We start from the raw sequence: 22,082 nt of genomic DNA on the forward strand, positions 1-22,082 counted from the left end.
ACACATAAATATCTTGAATAAACTCACTTCAGTGTCTCCAGTTTACAGTTTGAACTTCTCAGTCCTTCAGAGAGAAGCTCTACTCCAGTGTCCTGTATAGGATTGTTGCTCAGATCCAGCAGAGTCAGTGTAGAGGGTTCTGAGCTGAGAACGTTGAGCAGAGCTGAACAGCTTCTCTTTGTCAAGTTACAGTCACTGAGCCTGAAAGTAAAGTTTTAGAGTTCTCTAAATTCTGTTATAGTAACATTGTGAATTAATAAGAGTTTACTAATGAAACACATTGATCACACTGTAGCCTTTAAAATGACTGTTGCAATCCTATAGGTATGGTGATAGTACTCTAACTGAAGAAGAGACTATCAATTTATGCTTTTCATATGTGCCCATAGTGTGCCCCAAGCATTACCAAATGAGATGCAATTTTAGTTTCCTGTGTAATTCACAAACACATTTGTTTATAATTATTATGGCTGCGTACTTGGCAGTATAATATGGATCACAATAAAGGGCTTATGGCTCAATATACTGCGATATATTGTAATACTGTAGCCAAGGCAATATATTGCCAGTGTTTAACTCATAATATAAAAGGTTGTAGTATGAAAACACACCATCATATTTATAAAATTCAAGTAAAAAAAACATTTACTTTTTATCTAGTCATAACAGTGGGATTTTGGAGTAGAACACTGATATCTAGATGGATGGATTTCAACACAACACAAAATGAACAGGTTAACTAATAATTATAGTCAATTCTGATTTTTAAAAATATATACAGTATTGCAAAACAAAATATCAATATCCAATGTTGATATTTTATTACACCCATAATTAAATGATACTAAGCATCAGAAAAAAAAACATTTTATTCAAATGGGTCCTCAAGTGACCACATGAGATCATTTTCAATTCGTGCATAAAATGCAAATTAACATATAGTCGACTCCATTATGTTTGTGTCACAGTTTAGCCCATGTCTGTCTTGTGTTTATCCCTCATTTGGTCCCATGTGATCCTGCCCTCTGTTTACCTGTCATGTGTTTCCCAGCCATGTGCTTACTGTTGTGTTTTGGTCCTGTCTCCGCCCTAGCCCCACCATGTCATTAGTTATTTGTAACCCCGCCCCCTCTTGATTGATCCTCAGGTGTTTCCAGTTTCCTGTTCCCTCCTCGTGTATATAAGCCCCTTTGTTTCAAGTCTTCCTTGTCTAGTCCTTTGTTGGTTTGTTTGCCGTTCGTAGTCTTGTCAGGTTTGTTTATTGTCTCATGCTGTTTGTTAGGTTCCTGTTTTCTAGTTTAAGTCTTCTGTAGTTTTGTATTCAGTGTAACTTTGGTTTATCTTGTTTGTTTGTTTGGTTTATTAGTTTACTAATTTATTTATGTAATAAATATATATATATATATATATTTCTGCACTTCCGTCCATCCTTCTCATCTGTAACAATTTGAGACAGACATTTGTCTTGACATGGTCTACTGCCCCACAGTAAAATTCAAGCAAGCAATTTAAGACTTTAATTAATTTAGGTGTGATTGCACACATTTTGGTAACACCATGTCAAAATCACAACATTTGGCTTCCCATTTTTATTCATGATTATTCAGGTGTGTTTTCGGAACAGTGTGTGAAAAACTGCATTCCACACAGTAACAGTTAACTTATAGTGATTAATAGCCTGAAACATTCCTACTTAGTACAAGAACATGTGTCATTGTAAGGTAATTTTATAGGGTACCCAAATTGCCTTCCCCCCACAGGCTTGGTCACATTGCATTAACATCTCTTGCTTGGCCAGGTTTTCTAAAATGTAGGACATCAATTAAATGTTGTATCTGGAATATACCTTTTATATATATATATATAATGGGATTGTGTTCATATTTAGTTTAAGTTAACTGTATTGCACTCAGTGTAAGAAGTGCAATGGTCTGTTTGAAGAAATACTAAAGATGACCTAAATATCATATTTCTGAACTTCTAGAGAGACACTTCCCTTCATTTGAGAAGTGAAAGAAAGGTTATATAATTTACAGAAAGTGTGCAATAAAATTTTTATACAAAATTATGCAGGTGTATAAATTGGGGCACCCTTGTCATTTTATGAATACATTTAGCACCAATTATTGGAACACAAAATTAATTACACAGGTGAATCCAATTATGAGAAAGGGTTAAGGTGGCCAATTGCAAGTTTTTCTCTTTTTTGCATCTTCTCTGAACATTGGCAACATGGAAGCCTCGATACAACTGTCAACGTCATGGTTTAGGGGAAGGACAAAAAGCTATCTCAGAGATTTTAGCTGTCAGTTTCCACCGTAAGGAACATAGTGAGGAAATGGAAAACCACAGGTACAGTTCTAGTTAAGGCCTGAAGTGGCAGGCCAAGTGGCCCCACAGCCCCACAGCATGATGAAACCACCACCAAATTTTACTGTGGGGAGCAAGTGTTTGTATTAGAAAGCTGTGTTGTCGCATATATTGTGGGAATATTGTTGCATGGATTCCAGTCAATATCAGAAGATTCTTGAGAACAATGATCAGGAATCAGTGACAAAGTTGCTGCGGGGCTGCATACTTCAACAAGACAACAACCCTGAACGCAACCCTGAACGCAAGCGTTCATGTGGAGGAACAAGTACAACGTTCCGGAATGATCATTTCAGACCTGAATATTCTTGAAAATCTGTGCTGTGATTTAGAGTGGGCTGTCCATGCTCAGAGACCATCAAACCTGACTGAACTGAAAAAGGTAGGTCAAGGAAGACCATCAGTAGTTTCTGAATCCTCTTTCAGTATAGCATAAATATATTATCACTGCTGTGCCCTAACATTATGGTGTCCTAAAATGATGGGAACTGTATAAACAAATGTTACAACATGGTGAAATCAAAATGTATCGAATGTCTGTATTAACAGAGAAGTCACTGCAATTGTCTTGCAACTGCTGTGATGTCTGCTTTTATAAGCACCACTACTTCCCAGAAGACTCAGGAGATCTGGTGGGAAATAATTGTGCCTGGTTTAATGAATACATTTTAGCATTTTAATTATTTATCTATTAAATGGAATTGGTTATCATCATGACATGACCTGGTATTTTAACTGACCTCAATAAAATACAAGATACAATTAGATAATAAACATATTACCGTATTTTTCGGACTATAAGGCGCACCGTATTATAAGGCGCACGATGAGTGAACGGTCTATTTTTAGTGTTAGTCCATACACAAGGCGCACTGGATTATAAGGCGCACTAAATGAAACTTAGCCGCAACGCTCCGACAGACCATAATATTATGTTGAAGCACAGCAAGTACGTATTACTCCGCGACGCTCCTGACAACGGTAGCCGCAACGCTCCGACAGACCATAATATTATGTTGAAGCACAGCAAGTACGTATTACTCCGCGACGCTCCTGACAATGGTAGCCGCAACGCTCCGACAGACCATAATATTATGTTGAAGCACAGCAAGTACCGCATTACTCCGCGAGGCTTCTGACTATAATAGCGTGTTGTGCCGAATTCGGTGAATAAAACGGTTTTAAAACAGAGATAAAGATTGGATAAGTTTCATTTCTGGATGAAGTGATTTCCAGCGCTGTTTGGATATAACTGTGGATTACAGGAGACTGGATTGATGGATTCTCTTTAGTCTGGACGCGTTTTGAAGGTAGGACCTGTGGCTGAGCGCGGGTGTGTGTTCGGGGGGTGGCGGCAGTGACCGGAGGTTACCCCAGGACAAAATGAGAGCCTTTTATTACTGGAAACATGCGCTCTGACGCAGCTCTAATTCATGAAACATACATCCTACAGTAAAAGCACAGTTCTGGAATCCGGAGAGCCAGACGGTTGGAATGGTGTATGACATGACCGCATTCGATGAAATATGGACGAACGATAAACGCAAATATGAGAGTTATGAATTATTAAAATCATAACCAAGGCATATTTCGCCCTAAATGTTTCTTTTCTGAAAGGATATTCCGCTGAATAGGCTAAATAGCTCAAAAGCAGAGATTCTAAGCTTTAAAATGGTATATTGGGTGTCTATATTGAACCTGTAACTGTTCATAACTATTCAGAAACACAGCCAGTTATGAAATATTAAATATTTCTGGCCCGCCGGTGGGCCAGCGCGTGTTAAGAGGTTAACTTTACTTAGAAGTGGGCGCTAAAAAGAAACAGTTTGTGCTATTACCCCAGAATGGGTGGAAAGGAAAGTTTACCGGCACCTTGTTCTGGCCACGGAGCTACAGTGGAAACTAGCTACCCTGAGCCACAGCCGAGAGGCAGTACGGCAGTCAAAGGTAACCGCGCGCTAGCCCAAGAGGGGGATCTTTTTCTGGCGTGGGTGAGGAATTCTGCACAACAGAGCGCCGTGTACCAGATAAAATCGAGATCAGTAAACACTTCCAAAACCATACACAAGGCGCACTGCATTATAAGGCGCAATGACGATTTTTGGGAAAAAATAAGTATTTTAAGTGCGCCTTATAGCCCGAAAAATACGGTACTGATTTGTGTAATTAGATGTTACTTACAGAGCAGTTTTGGCTTCTTTAACCACTGGTAACAGTCTGGTAAGACACTCCTCGGATCTGATGAACTTCTTTAGATTAAACTCATCCAGCTTCTCTTTAGATGTCAGCAGCACAAAGACCAGAGCTGACCACTGAGCAGGTGAGAGTTTAGCTTCAGAGAGACTTCCTGAATTCATGTAACTTTGAATCTCTTTCACAAGAGAATCATCGTTTAACTCGTTCAGACAGTAGAACAGATTGATGGATCTCTCTGGAGAGGGATTTTCCTTAAACTTTATCTTGATGTACTCGACTATTTCCTTTCTGCAGTCAGAACTACTTCCTGTCTGAGTCAACAGACCTCGGATGAGCTTCTCATTAGACTCTAGTGAGAGACCCAGAAGGAAGCGAAGGAAGAGGTCCAGATGGCCATGGTCACTCTCCAAAGCCTTGTCTACTGCAGTCTTGAGAAAATCAATGAGCTCTGTAGTTTTGCTCTCCTGTGATGTGGACTGTGGTTTAAAAACATTCCTGTTGTCATTTCTGAGTGATAAGTATGCAAACACAGCAGCAAGGAACTCCTGAATGCTTAGATGAACAAAGCTGAAAACTGTACCGAGAAATCTAACAGTCTCCTGAGTGCACAGTCCTGAGCATGTCAGTATCTTACTGGGGTCAATTCCACATTCTTCTAGATCTTCTATATAGAAGATCAGATTGCTTTCTTCCAAATGTTGAAAAGACAGTTTTCCTAGTGTCAGAATGGCCTCTTTGTCCCACGGGATGTCAAAGTCATTCTTTCCTGTGTATTTCACATTTCCCTGCACTGCCTGAAAGATCAGAAAGCATGTGTACATGTTCGTCAGTGTCTTTGGGGTTTCCTCACTCTCTGTTTCTTCCAGAATTTTTTTAAGCACAGTGGCCGAGATCCAACAGAAGACTGGGATATGGCACATGATGTACAGGCTCCTAGATTCTCTAATGTGGTCAATTATTTTGTTGGCCATAACCTGATCACTGATTCTCTTTCTAAAGTATTGCTCCTTCTGCTGATCATTGAAGCCACGCAGCTCTGTCATTCGGTGAACACACTCTGCAGGGATTCTATTGGCTGCTGCTGGTCTAGTGGTTATCCAGATCTGAGCTGAGGGGAGCAGATTTCCCTTGATGAGGTTTGTTAGTACAACATCCAGTGGAGCTGCTTCAGAGACATTATTTATACTGTCATTTTTCTGGAATGCCAAAGGAAGTTGGCATTCATCCAGTCCATCAAGAATGAACATGACATTGTGCTGATCAGTTAATCTTAGCCCTTCTGTCTCTGGGAAGAAAAAACAGATGATGTCCATCAAACTCTGACGTCCTTTCTTCAAGTTCAATTCCCGGAAAGGAAGTGGAAATGTGAACTGGATGTCCTTGTATTCTTTTTCTTCGGCCCAGTCCAAAATGAACTTCTGCACACATATTGATTTTCCAATTCCTGCAACTCCCTGTGTCAGAACAGTTCTGATTGGCCTGTCTTGTTCAGGTAAAGGTTCAAACATGTTCTTGCATTCGATCTGTACATCTTGCTGAAGCTGACCTGCATCTGCTTTTACATTGTTTTTTTGGATAAGTCTCACTTCATGTTGTTTGTTTACCTGTCCAGCAGCACCTTCAGTAATGTACAGGTCTGTGTAGATCTTATTCAGGATGGTAGACTCTCCTTGATGTGCAATTCCTTCACAAACATGCCGACACTTTTCACTCAGTTTACATTTGAGTGCATGCTCTTGAATTCCAGTCAGTTCTTCTAATCAAAATTAATAAACACAGCTATTAGAGAGCATTACAGGGTAAATATTAACAGTCCTTGTTAAGTAATTTAGTGACTATGTAATATAATGAGCAAACATGCAAAATGAACATTAAGGAAAATAGAAGCATATCCATATTTATTAGATCTGTTATCCACTTACTTTGTAGAGCCTCAGCAAGATCTTCATGGTTCATTTTCTTCAGGAAGTACTGTGTCATATTCAGAACTCCCTGTTTCAAATTCCAAGTGTCTTTCTCCACATCATTATTTTTTATGTTCCTTTTCATTAGATGTGTCATGTAGATTTCAAGCTCTTGTTTTATGAATCCATGTATTCTTTTTTCAAGCTCCTTCATAAAAAAGGTAAAGGCAAAGAAGGCAATTTTTAAAATCATAAAAACAAAAATAGCTTTTGCATTTGTTTAACTGTTAAGAATGTAGCATACAGAAAAATTCATACACAAATTGATAGTGATTTATTTTCTTTTTCAGGCAGATAAATTGACTGTAGCCTTAAACAAAATAATGTGACCATGATTTATCTTTGATTTATTAAATCAATTTCCTAAATCTGCCCAACATTTTACAAGTTCTCAGTAGTGAAACATGTTTATAAACTAAGTGTTTGCATTACTTAGGGTTTTTAATCTCATATTTTTATTCTATAATGTCTCAATCAGCTTCTAATATGCACAACTGATACAAAGTAAAAAAAAAAAAACTTTCAGAATTTATTATATTTACTGCCATTATGGGTGGCACCACATGATGAGAGATCGCTCCACACTGACGTTCCCATTCACTCACTGGGTGATTTGTTCACTGAACGTACTGACGCTACAGTTCACTCACTGTGTGCTCCATTCACTATACGTACTGAGGCTCCCGTTCACTCACTGTGTGCTCCTTTCACTAAACGTACTGACGCTCCCGTTCACTCACTGTGTGCTCTGTTCACTAAACGTACTGATGCTCCCGTTCACTCACTGTGTGCTCCATTCACTAAACGTACTGACGCTCCTGTTCACTCACTCTGTGCTCGGTTCACGGAATGTACTTACGCTCCCATTCACTCATTCTGTGCTCCATTCACTAAACGTACTGATGCTCCCGTTCACTTACTGTGTGCTCTGTTCACTAAACGTACTGACGCTCCCGTTCACTCACTCTGTGCTCCATTCATTAAACGAACTGACACTCCCGTTCACTCACTCTGTGCTCCATTTACTAAACGTAATGACGCTCCCGTTCACTCACTGTGTGCTCTTTTCACTAAACGTACTGACGCTCCCGTTCACTCACTCTGTGCTCCATTCACTAAACTTACTGATGCTCCCGTTCACTCACTCTGTGCTCCATTCACTTACTCTGTGCTCCATTCACTAAACGTACTGACGCTCCCGTTCACTCACTGTGTGCTCCGTTCACTAAACTTACTGACGCTCCTATTCACTCACTCTGTGCTCCATTCACTACACTTACTGATGCTCCCGTTCACTCACTCTGTGCTCCATTCACTTACTCTGTGCTCCATTCACTAAACGTACTGACGCTCCCGTTCACTCACTGTGTGCTCTGTTCACTGAACATACTGACGCTCCCGTTCACTCACTCTGTGCTCTGTTCACTAAACGTACTGACGCTCCCGTTCACTCACTCTGTGCTCCATTCACTAAACGTACTGACGCTCCCGTTCACTCACTCTGTGCTCCATTCACTAAACGTACTGACGCTCCCGTTCACTCACTCTGTGCTCCATTCACTAAACGTACTAACGCTCCCGTTCACTCACTGTGTGCTTTGTTCACTAAAGGTACTGACGCTCCCGTTCACTCACTCTGTGCTGCATTCACTAAACGTACTGACGCTCCCGTTCACTCACTCTGTGCTCCATTCACTAAATGTACTGACGCTACCGTTTGCTCACTGTGTGCTCTGTTCACTGAACATACTGACGCTCCCGTTCACTTACTGTGTGCTCTGTTCACTAAACGTACTGACGCTCCCGTTCACTCACTCTGTGCTCCATTCATTAAACGTACTGACGCTCCCGTTCACTCACTCTGTGCTCCATTTACTAAACGTAATGACGCTCCCGTTTACTCACTGTGCTCCATTCACTAAACGTACTGACGCTCCCGTTCACTCACTCTGTGCTCCATTCATTAAACGTACTGACGCTCCCGTTCACTCACTCTGTGCTCCATTCACTAAACTTACTGATGCTCCCGTTCACTCACTCTGTGCTCCATTCACTTACTCTGTGCTCCATTCACTAAACGTACTGACGCTCCCGTTCACTCACTCTGTGCTCCATTCACTAAACGTACTAACGCTCCCGTTCACTCACTGTGTGCTCTGTTCAGTAAAGGTACTGACGCTCCCGTTCACTCACTCTGTGCTCCATTCACTAAACGTACTGACGCTCCCGTTCACTCACTCTGTGCTCCATTCACTAAATGTACTGATGCTACCGTTTGCTCACTGTGTGCTCTGTTCACTGAACATACTGACGCTCCCGTTCACTCACTCTGTGCTCTGTTCACTAAAGGTACTGACGCTCCCGTTCACTCACTCTGTGCTCCATTCACTAAACGTACTGACGCTCCCATTCACTCACTGTGTGCTCTGTTCACTGAACATCCTGATGCTCCCGTTCACTCACTGTGTGCTCCGTTCACTGAACATACTGACGCTCCCGTTCACTCACTGTGTGCTCCATACACTGAACGTACTGACGCTCCCGTTCACTTACTGTGTGCTCTGTTCACTAAACGTACTGACGCTCCCGTTCACTTACTGTGTGCTCTGTTCACTAAACGTACTGACGCTCCCGTTCACTCACTCTGTGCTCCATTCATTAAACGAACTGACACTCCCGTTCACTCACTCTGTGCTCCATTTACTAAACGTAATGACGCTCCCGTTCACTCACTGTGTGCTCTTTTCACTAAACGTACTGACGCTCCCGTTCACTCACTCTGTGCTCCATTCACTAAACTTACTGATGCTCCCGTTCACTCACTCTGTGCTCCATTCACTTACTCTGTGCTCCATTCACTAAACGTACTGACGCTCCCGTTCACTCACTGTGTGCTCCGTTCACTAAACTTACTGACGCTCCTATTCACTCACTCTGTGCTCCATTCACTAAACTTACTGATGCTCCCGTTCACTCACTGTGTGCTCTGTTCACTGAACATACTGACGCTCCCGTTCACTCACTTTGTGCTCTGTTCACTAAACGTACTGACGCTCCCGTTCACTCACTCTGTGCTCCATTCACTAAACGTACTGACGCTCCCGTTCACTCACTCTGTGCTCCATTCACTAAACGTACTGATGCTCCCGTTCACTCACTGTGTGCTTTGTTCACTAAAGGTACTGACGCTCCCGTTCACTCACTCTGTGCTGCATTCACTAAACGTACTGACGCTCCCGTTCACTCACTCTGTGCTCCATTCACTAAATGTACTGACGCTACCGTTTGCTCACTGTGTGCTCTGTTCACTGAACATACTGACGCTCCCGTTCACTTACTGTGTGCTCTGTTCACTAAACGTACTGACGCTCCCGTTCACTCACTCTGTGCTCCATTCATTAAACGTACTGACGCTCCCGTTCACTCACTCTGTGCTCCATTTACTAAACGTAATGACGCTCCCGTTTACTCACTGTGCTCCATTCACTAAACGTACTGACGCTCCCGTTCACTCACTCTGTGCTCCATTCATTAAACGTACTGACGCTCCCGTTCACTCACTCTGTGCTCCATTCACTAAACTTACTGATGCTCCCGTTCACTCACTCTGTGCTCCATTCACTTACTCTGTGCTCCATTCACTAAACGTACTGACGCTCCCGTTCACTCACTCTGTGCTCCATTCACTAAACGTACTAACGCTCCCGTTCACTCACTCTGTGCTCCATTCACTAAACGTACTGACGCTCCCGTTCACTCACTCTGTGCTCCATTCACTAAATGTACTGATGCTACCGTTTGCTCACTGTGTGCTCTGTTCACTGAACATACTGACGCTCCCGTTCACTCACTCTGTGCTCTGTTCACTAAAGGTACTGACGCTCCCGTTCACTCACTCTGTGCTCCATTCACTAAACGTACTGACGCTCCCATTCACTCACTGTGTGCTCTGTTCACTAAACATCCTGATGCTCCCGTTCACTCACTGTGTGCTCCGTTCACTGAACATACTGACGCTCCCGTTCACTCACTGTGTGCTCCATACACTGAACGTACTGACGCTCCCGTTCACTTACTGTGTGCTCTGTTCACTAAACGTACTGACGCTCTCGTTCACTCACTCTGTGCTCCATTCATTAAACGAACTGACACTCCCGTTCACTCACTCTGTGCTCCATTTACTAAACGTAATGACGCTCCCGTTCACTCACTGTGTGCTCTTTTCACTAAACGTACTGACGCTCCCGTTCACTCACTCTGTGCTCCATTCACTAAACTTACTGATGCTCCCATTCACTCACTCTGTGCTCCATTCACTTACTCTGTGCTCCATTCACTAAACGTACTGACGCTCCCGTTCACTCACTGTGTGCTCCATTCACTAAACTTACTGACGCTCCTATTCACTCACTCTGTGCTCCATTCGCTAAACGTACTGATGCTCCCGTTCACTCACTCTGTGCTCCATTCACTAAACTTACTGATGCTCCCGTTCACTCACTCTGTGCTCCATTCACTTACTCTGTGCTCCATTCACTAAACGTACTGACGCTCCCGTTCACTCACTCTGTGCTCTGTTCACTAAACGTACTGACGCTCCCGTTCACTCACTCTGTGCTCCATTCACTAAACGTACTGACGCTCCCGTTCACTCACTCTGTGCTCCATTCACTAAACGTACTAACGCTCCCATTCACTCACTGTGTGCTTTGTTCACTAAAGGTACTGACGCTCCCGTTCACTCACTCTGTGCTCCATTCACTAAATGTACTGACGCTACCGTTTGCTCACTGTGTGCTCTGTTCACTGAACATACTGACGCTCCCGTTCACTTACTGTGTGCTCTGTTCACTAAACGTACTGACGCTCCCGTTCACTCACTCTGTGCTCCATTCATTAAACGTACTGACGCTCCCGTTCACTCACTCTGTGCTCCATTCACTAAACGTACTGACGCTCCCGTTCACTCACTCTGTGCTCCATTCATTAAACGTACTGACGCTCCCGTTCACTCACTCTGTGCTCCATTCACTAAACTTACTGATGCTCCCGTTCACTCACTCTGTGCTCCATTCACTTACTCTGTGCTCCATTCACTAAACGTACTGACGCTCCCGTTCAGTCACTCTGTGCTCTGTTCACTAAAGGTACTGACGCTCCCGTTCACTCACTCTGTGCTCCATTCACTAAACGTACTGACGCTCCCGTTCACTCACTCTGTGCTCCATTCACTAAACGTACTAACGCTCCCGTTCACTCACTGTGTGCTCTGTTCACTAAAGGTACTGACGCTCCCGTTCACTCACTCTGTGCTCCATTCACTAAACGTACTGACGCTCCCGTTCACTCACTCTGTGCTCCATTCATTAATGTACTGACGCTACCGTTTGCTCACTGTGTGCTCTGTTCACTGAACATACTGACGCTCCCGTTCACTCACTCTGTGCTCTGTTCACTAAATGTACTGACGCTCCCGTTCACTCACTCTGTGCTCCATTCACTAAATGTACTGATGCTACCGTTTGCTCACTGTGTGCTCTGTTCACTGAACATACTGACGCTCCCGTTCACTTACTGTGTGCTCTGTTCACTAAACGTACTGACGCTCCCGTTCACTCACTCTGTGCTCCATTTACTAAACGTAATGACGCTCCCGTTTACTCACTCTGTGCTCCATTCATTATACGTACTGACGCTCCCGTTCACTCATTCTGTGCTCCATTTACTAAACGTAATGACGCTCCCGTTAACTCACTGTGCTCCATTCACTAAGCGTACTGACGCTCCCGTTCACTCACTGTGTGCTCTTTTCACTAAACGTACTGACGCTCCCGTTCACTCACTGTGTGCTCTGTTCACTAAACGTACTGACGCTCCCGTTCACTCACTCTGTGCTCCATTCACTAAACTTACTGATGCTCCCGTTCACTCACTTTGTGCTCCATTCACTTACTCTGTGCTCCATTCACTAAACGTACTGACGCTCCCGTTCACTCACTGTGTGCTCTGTTCACTAAACGTACTGACGCTCCTATTCACTCACTCTGTGCTCCATTCGCTAAACGTACTGACGCTCCCGTTCACTCACTCTGTGCTCCCTTCACTAAACGTACTGACGCTCCCTTTCACTCACTCTGTGCTCCATTCACTAAACGTACTAACGCTCCCGTTCACTCACTGTGTGCTCTGTTCACTAAAGGTACTGACGCTCCCGTTCACTCACTCTGTGCTCTGTTCACTAAACGTACTGACGCTTCCGTTCACTCACTCTGTGCTCCATTCACTAAACGTACTGACGCTCCCGTTCACTCACTCTGTGCTCCATTCACTAAACGTACTAACGCTCCCGTTCACTCACTGTGTGCTCTGTTCACTAAAGGTACTGACGCTCCCGTTCACTCACTCTGTGCTCCATTCACTAAACGTACTGACGCTCCCGTTCACTCACTCTGTGCTCCATTCACTAAACGTACTGATGCTCCCATTCACTCACTGTGTGCTCCGTTCACTGAACATACTGACGCTCCCGTTCACTCACTGTGTGCTCCGTACACTCCCGTTCACTTACTGTGTGCTCTGTTCACTAAACGTACTGACGCTCCCGTTCACTCACTCTGTGCTCCATTCATTAAACGTACTGACACTCCCGTTCACTCACTCTGTGCTCCATTTACTAAACATAATGACGCTCCCGTTTACTCACTGTGCTCCATTCACTAAGCGTACTGACGCTCCCGTTCACTCACTGTGTGCTCTTTTCACTAAACGTACTGACGCTCCCATTCACTCTCTGTGTGCTCTGTTCACTAAACGTACTGACGCTCCCGTTCACTCACTCTGTGCTCCATTCACTAAACTTACTGATGCTCCCGTTCACTCACTCTGTGCTCCATTCACTTACTCTGTGCTCCATTCACTAAACGTACTGACGCTCCCGTTCACTCACTGTGTGCTCCGTTCACTAAACTTACTGACGCTCCTATTCACTCACTCTGTGCTCCATTCGCTAAACGTACTGATGCTCCCGTTCACTCACTCTGTGCTCCATTCACTAAACTTACTGATGCTCCCGTTCACTCACTCTGTGCTCCATTCACTTACTCTGTGCTCCATTCACTAAACGTACTGACGCTCCCGTTCACTCACTGTGTGCTCTGTTCACTGAACATACTGACGCTCCCGTTCACTCACTCTGTGCTCTGTTCACTAAACGTACTGACGCTCCCGTTCACTCACTCTGTGCTCCATTCACTAAACGTACTGACGCTCCCGTTCACTCACTCTGTGCTCCATTCACTAAACGTACTAACGCTCCCGTTCACTCACTGTGTGCTCTGTTCACTAAAGGTACTGACGCTCCCGTTCACTCACTCTGTGCTCCATTCACTAAACGTACTGACGCTCCCGTTCACTCACTCTGTGCTCCATTCACTAAATGTACTGACGCTACCGTTAGCTCACTGTGTGCTCTGTTCACTGAACATACTGACGCTCCCGTTCACTCACTCTGTGCTCTGTTCACTAAAGGTACTGACGCTCCCGTTCACTCACTCTGTGCTCCATTCACTTAACGTACTGATGCTCCCATTCACTCACTGTGTGCTCTGTTCACTGAACATACTGACGCTCCCGTTCACTCACTGTGTGCTCCGTACACTGAACGTACTGACGCACCCGTTCACTCACTCTGTGCTCCATTCACTAAATGTACTGATGCTTCCGTTCACTTACTCTGTGCTCCATTCACTAAACGTACTGACGCTCCCGTTCACTCACTGTGTGCTCCGTTCACTAAACTTACTGACGCTCCTATTCACTCACTCTGTGCTCCATTCGCTAAACGTACTGATGCTCCCGTTCACTCACTCTGTGCTCCATTCACTAAACTTACTGATGCTCCCGTTCACTCACTCTGTGCTCCATTCACTTACTCTGTGCTCCATTCACTAAACGTACTGACGCTCCCGTTCACTCACTGTGTGCTCTGTTCACTGAACATACTGACGCTCCCGTTCACTCACTCTGTGCTCTGTTCACTAAACGTACTGACGCTCCCGTTCACTCACTCTGTGCTCCATTCACTAAACGTACTGACGCTCCCGTTCACTCACTCTGTGCTCCATTCACTAAACGTACTAACGCTCCCGTTCACTCACTGTGTGCTCTGTTCACTAAAGGTACTGACGCTCCCGTTCACTCACTCTGTGCTCCATTCACTAAACGTACTGACGCTCCCGTTCACTCACTCTGTGCTCCATTCACTAAATGTACTGACGCTACCGTTTGCTCACTGTGTGCTCTGTTTACTGAACATACTGACGCTCCCGTTCACTCACTCTGTGCTCTGTTCACTAAAGGTACTGACGCTCCCGTTCACTCACTCTGTGCTCCATTCACTTAACGTACTGATGCTCCCATTCACTCACTGTGTGCTCTGTTCACTGAACATACTGACGCTCCCGTTCACTCACTGTGTGCTCCGTACACTGAACGTACTGACGCACCCGTTCACTCACTCTGTGCTCCATTCACTAAATGTACTGATGCTTCCGTTCACTCACTATGTGCTCCATTCACTAAACATACTGATGCTCCCGTTCACTCACTGTTTGCTCCGTCCACTGAACATACTGACGCTCCAGTTCACTTACTGTGTGCTCCGTTCACTGAACGTACTGACGCTCCCATTCACTTACTGTGTGCTCCGCTCATTGAACATATTGACACTCCTGTTCACTCGCTGTGTGCTCCATTCATTGAATGTACTGATGCTCCCATTCACTCACTGTGTGCTCTGTTCACTGAACATACTGACGCTCCCGTTCACTCACTCTGTGCTCTGTTCACTAAACGTACTGACGCTCCCGTTCACTCACTCTGTGCTCCATTCACTAAACGTACTGACGCTCCCGTTCACTCACTCTGTGCTCCATTCACTAAACGTACTAACGCTCCCGTTCACTCACTGTGTGCTCTGTTCACTAAAGGTACTGACGCTCCCGTTCACTCACTCTGTGCTCCATTCACTAAACGTACTGACGCTCCCGTTCACTCACTCTGTGCTCCATTCACTAAATGTACTGATGCTACCGTTTGCTCACTGTGTGCTCTGTTCACTGAACATACTGACGCTCCCGTTCACTCACTCTGTGCTCTGTTCACTAAAGGTACTGACGCTCCCGTTCACTCACTCTGTGCTCCATTCACTTAACGTACTGATGCTCCCATTCACTCACTGTGTGCTCCGTTCACTGAACATACTGACGCTCCCATTCACTCACTGTGTGCTCCGTTCACTGAACATACTGACGCTCCCGTTCACTCACTGTGTGCTCCGTACACTGAACGTACTGACGCACCCGTTCACTCACTCTGTGCTCCATTCACTAAATGTACTGATGCTTCCGTTCACTCACTATGTGCTCCATTCACTAAACATACTGATGCTCCCGTTCACTCACTGTTTGCTCCGTCCACTGAACATACTGACGCTCCAGTTCACTTACTGTGTGCTCCGTTCACTGAACGTACTGACGCTCCCGTTCACTGAACGTACTGACGCTCCCATTCACTTACTGTGTGCTCCGCTCATTGAACATATTGACACTCCTGTTCACTCGCTGTGTGCTCCATTCATTGAATGTACTGATGCTCCCATTCACTCACTGTGTGCTCTGTTCACTGAACAGAGTAAAAGTAAAGTGATGGCCCCATAAAGTGATGGACCCCACCAGTCCACTGTCAAGACCATTACTACCCTCCCTAGGAGCGGGTGACCATCAAAGATCCAAGCAAGAGCAAATTGTTTAACAGTCCACAGTATCAGTGTAAGGAGGGGGGTGGAGTGCTGTTCAATCAATGTCTCCACTCCTCCAGCGCAAGGTTTACAACTCACGGCCACCAATGTCATAGTTCTTCTTGGCCGGGGTGAGGTGATGAGAGAAGTGCAAGCATGGGTGCAGTCACTGGCCAGGATCTGACCGCTGGGACAGGAACGCACCCACCCCCACTTCAGAGTCATCTACTTCCACTATAAATGGAAAATCTGGATTGGCAGCTGGAGAACTGGTCCAGTAACCAACAGGCGTCTGATGCTGTTGAATGCTTCCTGGGCTTCAGTGGGCCACTTGAATTGCCCTACAGTTTTTTTCCTGTCAGGGCAGACAATGGAGCAGCTACTGTGCTGAAATTTCTCAAAAAGCGACGGAAGAAGTTGGTGAAGCTGAGGAAGCACTGGACAAGAAGCACTGAGGAAGGCTGGAGCAAGTTCTCCACTGCCTTGATCTTGGCCGGGTTCATGCGCAGAGTATCGTGAGAGATCATGAATCCAAGGAAAGAAATCGTCTGTGCATGGAACACTGCTTCATGAACAGGTGGTTCTCCAAAAAAAGTAACCGGAGGACCCACCGGACATGGGCGACGTGTTTGTCTACCGATTTGCTGTAAATCAAGATATCGTCTAGGTAGACAAACACATACCTGTCCAAAGCTTCCCTAAGGACCTCACTGATATACCTCTGGAAGACGGCAGGTGCGTTCATCAGCACAAACGGCATTATCAGGTATCATAGTGGCCGGATAAGGTGATAAACGCCGTTTTCCATTCGTCCACCTATCTGACATGGACCAAGTTGTAAGCACTGCGCAGGTCCAGTTTGGTAAAGATAGAAGCCTGCTGCAGTGCCTCAAAGGCCAAGGTCATTAGGGGCAATGGGTACCAATCCTTAATGGTTATTTTGTTCAGACCTCTACAATCGATGCAGGGTCTTAGGCCCCATCGTTCTTCCCCACAAAGAAGAACCCTGTTCTGGCTGGGGACGTAGATGGCCCAATGAATCCAAGAGCAAGGGGTTCTTAAATATAGTCCACCATCGCCTGGAGTTCTGGCGCTGACAGGGAGAACAGCCTACACCTGGGTGGAATAGTGCCAGGGAGGAGGTCTATGGCAACATTGTAAGGACAGTGTGGGGGCAGTAGCTCTGCCTGCTGTTTACTTAATACCTCCCCAAGATCCCAGTACTCCATAGGCATGTGTTTGAGATTCCCGGGGTCGGTGTTAGCTTCCTGAGGTACCTTACGTGGCTGCAGGCAAGAAACCTGGCAGGCTGGTCCTCAAGACAGGACCGACAGAGACAGCCAATCAATGCAGTGATTGTGTCCCTGGAGCCAGGGAAAGCCCAAAACCAACTGAAGGTCAGGAGCACTGATGTAGAGCAGCATCTGCTCAGAGTGGAAACAGACATGCATAGTAATAGAGCGAGTCTGGTGGAAAACCTTTCCCAGCTCCAGAGAGAACAGTGCTCTAGCATTGGGGTGGCCCAGGCTAAGGCCCTGCCTGTGAGAATGGAGACTATGTATGCCAATCGATTTTATCGATTAATTCGAATTTACAGTTAAGGACGATGTGTTTTTATGAAAATCGATTTTCTCTGAGCCCCTTTGGGCTCCTATACTTCAGAGTGAGCTTAGCCCCGCTCCCTCTCTCCTGCGCACCGCTCCACACACACACAACATGACGGCGGAGCTTGTGCCTAAAAACGGAGCAATTAGCAATTAGCTTTTCATGAGAAAAGATCTCATTTTATAGAACACTGGCACTTATTTAAAACTTTGTTTTGCAATTCAAGCCCAATGGGGGAAAAGTCTTTACTTAATAGCATATTAAATTGTACTTGTTTTCTATTTTGTAAGTTTTATCAAAAGGGCACCATTTTATTTCTTTCTATTTGTTTTTACAGGGTGGGTTTATTTATTTATTTTTTAAGTTTGAGGGTGCATTGTGTCAGTACCTAAACTTGTACCTTTGCTTGTTTCTGGTTGCACTTTAACCACAAAGGTGACATTTAAGTGAAAACTAAATAAATAAAAACTAGTTTTTAACCATTTCTTTATCATCTTTAATTTGATCTTTAGTAGGAGAAAATCGATTTAAATCGAAAATCTGAGATTTTTTTTTGGGCCATATCGCCCACGAGGGGCTGATATGGCTGCAGGTCTCTTTGGTTGGGGTGGCACAGGCACCTGAGGAACCAGTTGTGCGGGATGTGGGGGGGCTTGGGAGATTAAAGTAATCAGACTCTGCATCTGAGAAAGAATTTGCTGCAAGGTGAGCTCATGCCTCCCAATAGTGGCTCTCTGACTCACAAGAGCAGGATCTGGCTGGATCTTTCTGTAAGGAGGGGGATGGAGTGCTGTTCTAACAAGAACGGACAGGACCCCCGAAAATGGGTGTAAACCCAGAAACAGGTGGGAACCCCAAAACAGTGGCGCTGAGCGTCAGCAAGGGAGAACACACACACACACACAGACACAAAGGCTTGAGGGAGAGTGGGAGAGCACACAGTGCTGGCTCCACCAGACTCGAGAGAGAGGACAGAGAAGGACAGCGGAGTCGAGAAGTCGGCTATGCTGCCCAGTCTCACTCAAAGAAAAGAGTGGAAAATGGCACTTGCCGTGGGGTAAGAGAAAAGAGCCGAGGCCTGCTCGAAACAGGCATAGATTCGCACACACGAGCTTCAAAGATCCAGCACCGAGCAACTGAATCTCTGCGTTTATATGAGGAAAACCCAGGTAAAGCAAATCAGCCCAGATTAGTGGCTCGAGGCCTCCCCCTGGTGGCCAGAGGAGCCCTTGACCAGACCCCAACCCCTACAATCAGATCAGATACTGAAAACAAAGACTCAAAGATACAGCTCTGAAAAAAATTAAGAGACCACTTCAAAATAATCAGTTTCTCTAATTTAACTATCTACAGGTATTTGTTTGAGTAAAATGAACATTGTGGTTTTATTCTATAAACTACTGACAACATTTCTTCCAAATTCCAAATAATAATATTATAATTTTGCATTTATTTGCAGAAAATGAGAAATGGTCAAATTAACGAATAAGATGCAGTGCTTCAGACCTTGAATAATTAAAAGAAAACAAGTTCATGTTCATTTAGAAACAACAACAACACTAGTGTTATCTAAGGAAGAGTTCAGAATTTTTCTGTCTTTCACACTGCTTTTGGGTAACCTTATGCCACTCCTGGCTTAAAAATTCAAGCAGTTCAGCTTTGTTTAATGGCTTTGTTTGATGACCATCTATCTTCCTCTTGATTACATTCCATAGGTTTTCAATGGGGTTCAGGTCTGGAGATTGGACTGGCCATGACAGGGTCTTGATCTGGTGGTCCTTCATCCACACCTTAATTGATTTTGTTGTGCGACATGGAGCATTGTCCTGCTGGAAAAAAACAGTCTTCACAGTTGGAAAACATTGCCAGAGCAGAAGGAAGCAAGTGTTTTTCCAGGATAATCTTGTCTGCGGCTTGATTCATGCTTCACTCAGAAAGAACAAACTGCCCAATTCCAATCTTGCTAAAGCATCCTGACCGTCCAACAAATTTTACAGGGGGAGCAAGACACTGTGGCTTGTTCGCCTCATCAGAGAAGATGATCTTACTACAGTCCTCTATAGTCCAAATCTTTTACAAACTTCAGCTTGGCTCTTCTTTGCTTCTCATTGAAGAAGGTCCTTTTTTTAAGTCCTACCTCTAAGAGATTGTTTTAAATTGTTCTTTCCATGCACATCATCCCAGCTGCCAATTGCCATTATTTTTATAAATCACTTGATGTCATCCTGCGGTTGCTGACTGATATTCAAATAAATTGATGGTCAATCTCCAGAACTGAACCCCATTGAAAAACCTTTGAATATAATCATATAAGATGTAAGTTGGTCACAAGCCATCAAACAAAGCGGAACTGCTTGATTTTTTGGTGCCAGGCGTGGACTAAGGTCACCCAAAAGCAGTGTGAAAGAGCATGCCAAGACGCATGAAAGCTGTGATTAAAAATCAGGGTAATTCCACCAAATATTGATTTTTGAACTCTTACAACATTATTGTTTCTAAATAAATATGAAATAGTTTTCTATGCATCATTTAAGTTTTGAAAGCACTGTACCTTATTTTAAATTTTCTACAAATAAATAACTCTAAATGACAATATTTGTATTTGTAACTTGGGAGAAATGTTGTCAGTGGTTGTTTCCTAATACTACAATTTTCCTAAATAACTAATGACTAGCTCTATTTTTAGGTCAAATTTATGCATTTAAAAACAAAGTACAAAGCATAAAACAAAGCACCACTGTAAATTACAATAAGCAAAGTCTTATTAATTTCCAAAATTTCCAAAAATAATGTCATACATGTAATCAATATAATCCTTTAGTTCTGATCATGTTTTAGTTCTAGTCAAGTTAACAGTGGATCTCAATTTGATTTACAATTCATTGGTTTTCGGCACTATTTATTAGCCTTTTTTATATTTACAGTGATTTAATTGAGCAATTCAAAACTTCTTATTAATTGTTAAGTTGTATACATATTGCTCAAACATCAGATATTCTTTACAAAAAAATCTGTATTAATGGACAAAAATTATGATAGAACATTAAATGGATTAATGATGTATTGCTGAGGCCTTTGCACACAGCTTTGTTTCATTATATTTAGAGCATTATTATTTTGTTGTTCCTGCTTGTTTGTATTGCTTGCTGAAAAGACAAAATGTAAAAAATTCCAATGAGGATGTACCATCAAAATCGCCAAAACCTGAGTTTAATCCACAAACCAGCCTTGAGGGCATGTGTGAAATGATTACAGATTTTTACATAGTGTTACAAAATACACTTACATGTAAAATGTGCTTTAGATGGTCTTTAATCTTCTTTTGAAGCTTGTCACCTGTCCCAGCTGTCTTTCTGCAGTAAAAATAAGATATTTTCAGTACAGTCTTTTTAGATTTTAGATTATTAGACATTAAAATACTGACAGCAAGCATATAGAGAAAAAATATACAGCAAAGTACAAGCTAGACTCTAGACTCTTAGCTGAGACCTTCATAATACAGTAGCAGAGAAAACTCAACGCACTGCAAATTAAACACAAGCTGCAAAAACACAAACACACACATCATTCAACATGACAACACATATTTTATAAACCCGTAACCATGATACAAGTTCAGAAATGCAATGTAAATGTAGTAATTAAGGATTTCCTGATTACATGTTTTTGCCCCTGAGTCATTTGATTTTGAGTGCAAAAAGGTAAAAAAAAAAAAAAAAACAATATGATAAAGGCAAAGCAACAATTGTATCATATGCCTACAACCAGGCTAACCATAGTTACCAAATCTAACTATTTTTATCTGATTGGCTGCTTCTGGGTCTGTGTGCCAAAAATAGCAGAAATATACTATGTAAAAATGAATTATATTTCTTTTTTTTATTAATAAACAAAACACTATATTTCACTGAAATGGATAAAGTTGACTCTTTAATGTACATTTGCTGTATGCATTTGAACTGATCTATATGCAGTTATGTCAAAAGTAGTGGTGTCAATCGAAAAAGATTTAAAAATCTGATTAATCACAACAATAGTCTGTGATTAATTGCACTTGTTCTTCTTAAGTTCTTATAGTGGATATTCAAATGTACATAAAATAATGAATGTAAGAAATGTAAAATGCCATTCTATTTTTTTATTAGTGATGT

General features: G+C 43.4%; 1 protein-coding gene across 1 annotated transcript in view; it reads right to left on the reverse strand.

Moving 5' to 3' along the window:
* Positions 1-21,280, reverse strand: part of LOC125782471 (NACHT, LRR and PYD domains-containing protein 3-like) — a 55,929-nt gene extending 34,649 nt beyond the window's left edge. Inside the window, exons 1-4 of the mRNA XM_049466667.1 lie at positions 21,218-21,280; positions 6,489-6,678; positions 4,552-6,322; positions 28-201 (exon numbers count right to left, since the gene is read on the reverse strand). Of these exons, the coding sequence (XP_049322624.1) occupies positions 28-201; positions 4,552-6,322; positions 6,489-6,627 (2,084 nt within the window). The 5' untranslated portion in view covers positions 6,628-6,678; positions 21,218-21,280. The remainder of the gene's footprint in view (positions 1-27; positions 202-4,551; positions 6,323-6,488; positions 6,679-21,217) is intronic.
* Positions 21,281-22,082: the final 802 nt, after the last annotated feature.

The sequence above is a fragment of the Astyanax mexicanus genome, chromosome 17 (genome assembly GCF_023375975.1).
Source record: "Astyanax mexicanus isolate ESR-SI-001 chromosome 17, AstMex3_surface, whole genome shotgun sequence".
In the NCBI taxonomy this organism is placed as follows: Eukaryota; Metazoa; Chordata; class Actinopteri; order Characiformes; family Acestrorhamphidae; genus Astyanax; species Astyanax mexicanus.